The sequence below is a fragment of the Austrofundulus limnaeus genome, unplaced genomic scaffold, assembly GCF_001266775.1.
Source record: "Austrofundulus limnaeus strain Quisiro unplaced genomic scaffold, Austrofundulus_limnaeus-1.0 Scaffold12, whole genome shotgun sequence".
Taxonomy (NCBI): Eukaryota; Metazoa; Chordata; class Actinopteri; order Cyprinodontiformes; family Rivulidae; genus Austrofundulus; species Austrofundulus limnaeus.
Genome location: NW_013952414.1, coordinates 2,651,855 through 2,658,981, shown reverse-complemented (window position 1 = coordinate 2,658,981; position 7,127 = coordinate 2,651,855). Strand labels below are relative to the sequence as shown.

The following is a 7,127-nucleotide window of genomic DNA, read 5'->3' as shown; positions in this document are numbered from 1 at the left end:
GTGTGTGTGTGTGTGTGTGTGTGTGTGTGTGTGTGTGTGTGTGTGTGTGTGTCAGGCAACATGTGCTTCTCGTGATGGGACTTGACACCACCTCCTTAGAGCTTCGAGGAGCAACAAAGTAACGAGCCTTGCAGGAGAAACAGTTTCGCTCTTTCTGCAAATTACGCTCTAATCCACTAAAATGGCCTTTATGTAATATGTGACTTTTTGAAGATGGCTCTTATTCTGAGAGAAAAAATCTCTACTCTGCATGTACGTTTACAAAAAATCTAAATTTCTCCACAGATTAGTTGTCTTGACTTGAGTGCAGGTTTCTGTTAAGCCACTTTAACCTCTGTAACATACTGTGTGTCCAGAACTTTACTTTTCAACGCTTAAAACCACATTTTCTGTTTAGGGTTAATGGGGAGAGTTATGGCATTCTTAAAAGAGAACTAAAAAAAAMAACTAACTAAAAACAGAAAAATATTTCAGATCAGTTGTAGAGTTATGGGAAACCTTTTATCTGATCAGTACTTTGGTCAMGCTATGCTGTTTTAAGGGGGACATATGCAAAATCCACATTTTCACAAATAAAATTCCTTAGTCTGTAGTTGAATTRTTTCGTTTTTAGGCCTCATATWTAAGAAAAATTATCATTTGATGATACAGTAATAAGGTAAGAACTCTATGTGAATCAAAAGAAGTATGCACTTTCAAAAAGAGATGTTTTTATGGCTGTCGAGCAGTTTATGCTTCAACTTGTTATGTTCTTGTGTCTACATATCAATATTTATGTCAATATCTTGGACCTGAACTGACCAGCCTCTGGCTCTTTAATTCAGTCAAAATTAAATTAAATTTCTCCAAACTGAGATTGTTCAAATAGCTATCTACAGCAGGTAAGATATTGTTTGCTCATAACCTCCCATTTCAGAAAATCTAATTGCTTTTAAGGAGTTGAAGATGTTTACCGATATAATGCATTGTTTAATGCTGGGCTGAATGAAACAAGATGGCAGCAGCAGAGGTGGTGGCAGGTGCAGCAGTGATAAATCATYGGAGCCATCACCTCTCTGAGCCTGAGGTGTTTGCAAATGAACGTTAGTGCAACACAGGTCAGCTGAGCTGCAGCTTTATATCCATGTAGTGGTGCAAAGTGGAGAAATGGAGGTTAGTTTTGTGCCTTCAGGTTTGCATTAAGTTTCTTTTGTGTGTGTGTGTGTGTGTGGGGGGGGAGGTTACTGTAAATTTGCTAATAATAAACAGCATATTGGAACATGTCAATAATAAAAATCAGCCCAACTCCAAACTTGTCTTGACCCTAAACTTCCCTCTGCGCAGTGACCTCATCCAAGTGAAAAACCTGACAGGTGTGGCACCCATAGGCCTTTTTTTCCCCACTGAAAACGCAGGGGTCGACACCTGTGCACGCGCACGCACGCTCACATATGACTCATCTCATCCTAACTGAAGCACTTTTTCAGAGGCGTCCATTCACGTTCCACCCAGGCAGGGACGCGCAGACTCAATCTGGGCTCGGAGCGACGCACTTGTATAGCGACGGCGGCTATATAAGTCCCATTCAGCTTCTCCTCTTTAAGGAACTATATGCGTGTTTCTGTGAAGGAGGGCGGCATCTCACCGAATACCTGGCAACCTACACCGCTGTAGGCTACTTGACTACCTGTACGGAAGGTATGGAAAGCTTTGTGTTGTACTAGCTTTATTATTTTTTAATTTACTCTCCTTTTTTATCAATACGCATCTCTCTTTCAAAACAAATTTAGCTTAGATTATTCCAAACCTTCAGAAACACATATGCACTTTATCAATTGGATATATGTCCTTTTACATGTTGTGAATTTTGTTTATCATTATCACACATATATTGATCAGAGGCAAAACACTTTCAAATTTAGAAGTAAATCAGAATTTACGCGCAGATATTCTTCATTTCGTCACCCCATCACTTGACCTAGTAGCATTATTTTTAAAATAAAGTGGCAACGAATCATGAAATATTAACATATTTCACACCAAAGATAAGTTGCGTTCCTGTGCCACTGTGGAAAGACATGCGTTGCGCTGCGTAAAACGACTTTTACGCATTTGGCACAAAGGCTACAAAAGACGAGCATTGATCAGAATCGTTTGTCTCCATTTCCCCCCACTTTTTTCTTTTTCAGATTCCAGCTGATATCCTGACATGAAGCTCAACTTATCAGGAACCACCGTGATTCTGCTTGTTGCCTTCTTACCGCGCTACGAATGTCGGGCTATTGAGAGCCCAGGCGGCACCCTGCGCGTCCCAGCTCCCCAAACCCAAAACTCCCAGCAACAGCAGTCTGGTCCCATTCTGGAGCGCCTGGGAGAGGAGTATTTCATCCGACTGGGAAACGGGGACTCGAACTCTTTCCCGACAGCGTCCTTGTACCCCGGCGCGTCGCCTTCCATCTTCAACAGAGCGTTGCAGCTCCAGCAGACGCGGCGCCTCTTGCAGGGGAAAGTTGGGAACATCCGGGCGCTCATAAGCGGCTTAGCGGATCGCGATGACGAGTCCATGGAGCGGGGAAGACGGTCCGAGGACCCGCCGATCTCCCTGGACCTGACCTTCCACCTGCTGCGGGAGATGATGGAGATGTCCAAGGCGGAGCAGCTGGCCCAGCAGGCGCAGAACAACAGAAGAATGATGGAGCTGTTTGGGAAGTGAAAACCTCTTTCCAGCCCGCCAAAGATCTCAGTTCCCTTCGTTCTCTCTCTCTCTCTTTTGTTCCCTTTGGTTCTGCATTTATTAGCACACTCAAGAAAAAAAACAACAACATACGTGCAAATATAGTGCTGCTTATTTTTCATGTCACTTATAGCTTTAACCTGAAAACAATGAAACACAAATGCTCCGACTGTCATTTTAATGTTGGTGTCAAATTTGTAGAGTTCATATTTCAGGAGGCATATTTTTGTTCTAAAAAATGTCATGAAAAAAATCGTATTTTGTTTTAAACTCTATGAATCACTGTATTTATGATATTTATGTTTTTTAATAAACTTATGTGCAAACAGAAAAAAAAATCTGTTGTGCAACAGAACGTCTTACATCTATATTTTTAATAAAACAAATATAAGCAACGCTTACACTTCTCTGTCAATATCCTTACATATAAAAACACCAATAAAAATTGCTCATCTAATACACTTATCGTGTTTCTTTTTAGGTGCATTTATAATCCTAGATAATAAAAAGTAAACAGGTTCACTGCATTTGGCCAAAACTGATATTTAAAAATAGACAACAGTGCGGAAACTGTCAACTTTGTGCAGAGAAAATACAGTTTTTTATGGCAAAGAAACACACAAAAACATAGTTGCATCAGATGTAAAGCAATGTCCTTTAGGAGCTCCAGCTGACGCAGGCTGGATGCAGCTTTTTTTCTTCTTCTTCAACATTAATCCTCAAGAGGCAGTCCTCATTATAACAAGACGTGTTTCTAAGATGCAACACTAATAATAAGTGTGAAATACTCTATATGTGTGTGTGTGTGTGTGTGTGTGTGTGTGTGTGTGTGTGTGTGTGTGTGTGTGTGTGTGTGTGTGTGTGTTTTGATCTTTGACCTCCAGAGTCAGGCTACTTAAACAAACACTGTGTGGAGTGAGTCATCCTCTTCTGTTTAATATAGGAGCTCAGCACCGCATTGGGTCCTTTTGTAAAGGATCCAACTGACTGAGTGAAGCTGTGCCGCCACTAGATGAGAGTCAGGCATGAACTAAATGAAGTTCCAGCAGAGTGAGAACACGCTGCAGTCTCCYGTGTGGATATTTTGCAGGTAAAAGTATCTGAGAAATGCGTCCAGCTGGAATAAATGCCAACAAAGTGAATAAGTGGCAAAGATCCATCTATTCGAAGGACTCAAAGAAATGCACCTCCTTATATCGATAACATAAAGAATATGTTGTAAAGTGGAAAAAGAAATGTTTAATCTAAAGAATGCAACGAGCAGCAGGATTTTTTTTTAAAATGCCAGAGTGATCTTTTCGTCGCTCTCTTATAAAAAAATACGATCATGACGAAAAGTTTGACTGTTGTGGCATCTGATGATGCAGGTYTAAGCAACCAGTTGCAAAAAAGGTCATCGACATAAAAAATGTATGAGCACATCTGGGAAACGGCCTCGGCGTCGTTAATTCTGTCCAAAATGAAAAGGACAAATTAAAAATCATGAATATTAAATCAGATAAAAGGAAATGAGATCAGTCAGAAGTGATGTGGACTGATGGGGCGCTACGGTCTCCTTTCTTTAGATCTCCCCTACTCTGGGCTCAGGCGTCTCGTTTTGGCACAGCTCTCACAGTCTAAACGTATCACAGCTGACGTGGAATCAACAAGGAGAAACAGTCCCCCCCCCCTCCTTTTTTTGATCAAAGTGTTGTTTGAGTGGGAGGATGATGCTGGGGGGCAGAAACCACATCACCTGCCGAAACAATCTGAGCCTCTTCTTTTGCCTCTGCATCCTCGTCCTCATCGTCCTCGTCTGAAAGAAGGAAGTTGCAAATAAAAGTCATAAAGCAGCAGAGATGACTTTCAGCCATTAATCGTCGCTGGTATTTTACCTTGGATGAAATCGATGGTGCGCAGGGCCTTGCGTTCCTTCCTGAAGTCAACTTTGTAATGATCCATTTTCTCATAACCTCTCTCAATTTGATCAAGATGTGCAGTACTGGACGCATCTGCAATCCTGGGCGGATGATGATGTAATATTGTACATTCAGAAAGGGGAAGGAAAAAAAAAAATCCAGCCTCGTGTGTTTAAATTAAACACTTTTTCAAAAATGTATTTATACATCTGTGACATTCAGCACATTTAGCGAGTTATTTTAGGACGCTGCAGCACAAGGTAGCGACATTGCACAGAATTAGTTTTCACATCGGGTGTGACGTCGTCACAACAGTGTCGGAGCAGATGTGGATCTGTTAAGTCATTCATAAAAAACGTCTCTAAAACTATTAAAGGGCACAGAAAGAACGAAGCTGCGCCCACGTCTTATGATACTCACTTTTTAAGGAGGGGCTTTGTGTTCTGAAAGAGACCAGACAAAGTTAGTTTCAGATTTTTCACTGTACGTTCAAATCTCAAACTTCACTCCTGACCTGAAGGAACAAAGCCATCTCGGCTTCCTCCATCGTCTGAATCCCCATCTCCACTATCTTGCAGCTTTCCTCCAGGTGGTCGCTGTATTTCCTCGTCAGGCTTCGGATATAGTTCACCTTCTCTTCCTGCTCGGCCGTCACCTTCTGACTCATCTCCCTTTTCTTTGCTTCCAGGACAGAGTACAGCTGGTCGAACTTCTCACACACCACAGTTTTCTGCCTCCTGCCATTCTCCTGTGCATGCAGGCGTGACAAACGGAAGATACAGTCAGTAAGCACACATGTGGGCAAGAAACATGGAACATTAAAGGGCAGTCCTTTATCATGGAGCATTAAGTGGAATACGCTTATGCAGACTATAGATTATTAAACACAATATACCAAAACTCATTCTACATGTTCAATCTGGACACACGGAGAACTGGAATCAGCCCATTTTTCTCTGCACTATGTCTAACTGTGACACACAAACCAAGGTAAAAGCTGCCTGTTCTCTCCTCCCATCATTGATGCTGCTTTTTTTCATCATCAGTGCAACAGGGAGGAGAGAGAATCAGGTATTTGAGAAAGGAACACACACACACAAAAGTCAGTAGAACAGAACACAATGGCACCAAAACATCAATTTTCCTCTCCTTCCTTTTGCGTAACCCCCCTCACAGCTGACACTGAAAAAAGCACAGAGACTGTGACCCCGATGAGGAGCCATTAAAGCAGTTTGCATTGTTTGTCTGTCCAGGTAAGTAGGTGGATGCACAGATTGAGGCTCGCTGCCTAAGTGAGCGGCCAGGCGCTGCTGCAGTCAGACTCTGACCTCTACGGCTCGACAGGCTTCCTCCAGCTGACTGATGATGCCTTGAATCCGGTCGTTGTTTCCAACCATCATGGCAATCCCGTCACTGAGCTCCGTCTAACCAGAAAGACACAACCGACTGATTGTTGGCTTAAAGCAAAACTTCAGATCTTTTGTAGCGAGGATCTGTGCACAACTTATTAACAGTTGATATCTTACCTGTTGTAGACAGATCCTTCTGTGAGAAAAATCATTTAATTCTGGCTGAATTAATGAGCTAACGGCTAGTCAAAGTCGGGCTGAGACCAAACTGGATTGCTGCTGTCTTACATCAACTCAGAGGGAGCATCAACCCTGACATAATGCTTTAAAAATAGTCTGAACTACTGTGAGATTTTTGAGGTTGAAGTTGTTTTAAGATGCGAGTAAGCTTTGCTCTTTGAGTCTTGGCTTGTCTATTTAGTTAGATGTTAAATCGGGAATGGACAACTGGCCACAATCAGCCCGCTGGTGTCTTCCATCCAGCCCACCAAAGAGGTTCCCCCACTAATTTATTTTTTGACTTAAAAAAAAGCTATTAAAACATCTCGTAGATTAAATTTTGAAAATTACAAAAATGTATAAAAGTGTCTCAGTGGCACTGAAATGATTGTGACACACGTCCTTTTTACCAGTGAGGAAGAGACGTTTAGCCACRGCTAAAACTTAGATAAAATCACGTTTCAGGTGAAATGTGAGGTAGACTATATGTTCACAGAATTTCAAGGCAACCCTGTGTTTATTCTTCTTAGAGACGCTGCCTGCCATGAAGGATTTTTATATAAGACACGTAATTTAACATGTTTCACAAAGCTAAATTTGAGAAGTTTACTGAAGTCGCAAATTCGTAAACAGAGATTTTTTAGCAGAACCACGCAGGAGCCTGACAGCCGGTTTGGWTGTTATCAGTCCATTAAATGGACATTATTAGTGGTTATCAGTCCCATAGTATGGCTTCAGACTGTCCCAACAGCGCCCCCTAGTGGATTACCAGTGCCATATTTGTTGGAATGCAACAATCTGCAACTGTGGGAGTCTGATCTACTTTATCGTAGCCCATGTCATTTTCTCTAAAATTAACCTTAGTGCAGGGGTGTCAAACTCCAGTCCTCGAGGGCCGCTATCCTGCATGTTTTAGAGGTTTTCCAGCTCCATCACACCTGATTCAGT

The 7,127-nt window shown here is 42.0% G+C and overlaps 2 protein-coding genes across 3 annotated transcripts in view; one reads left to right on the top strand and one right to left on the bottom strand.

The window, feature by feature from the left end:
- The first annotated feature begins 1,482 nt into the window (after nucleotides 1–1,482).
- Nucleotides 1,483–3,542, top strand: crhb (corticotropin releasing hormone b). Its single transcript, XM_014002283.1, has 2 exons — nucleotides 1,483–1,677; nucleotides 2,169–3,542. The coding sequence occupies exon 2, from the start codon at nucleotides 2,189–2,191 to the stop codon at nucleotides 2,690–2,692; it is 504 nt and encodes a 167-aa protein (XP_013857737.1). The 5' UTR covers nucleotides 1,483–1,677; nucleotides 2,169–2,188; the 3' UTR covers nucleotides 2,693–3,542.
- The window catches only part of trim55b (tripartite motif containing 55b), a gene marked incomplete at its 5' end in the record, with an annotated part of 6,649 nt that continues 2,592 nt past the window's right edge, over nucleotides 3,071–7,127 (bottom strand). For both annotated transcript variants that reach the window (XM_014002280.1, XM_014002281.1), the window contains 5 exon segments: nucleotides 3,071–4,508; nucleotides 4,588–4,712; nucleotides 5,032–5,054; nucleotides 5,126–5,359; nucleotides 5,940–6,035. In XM_014002280.1, coding sequence (XP_013857734.1) covers nucleotides 4,396–4,508; nucleotides 4,588–4,712; nucleotides 5,032–5,054; nucleotides 5,126–5,359; nucleotides 5,940–6,035 — 591 coding nt within the window.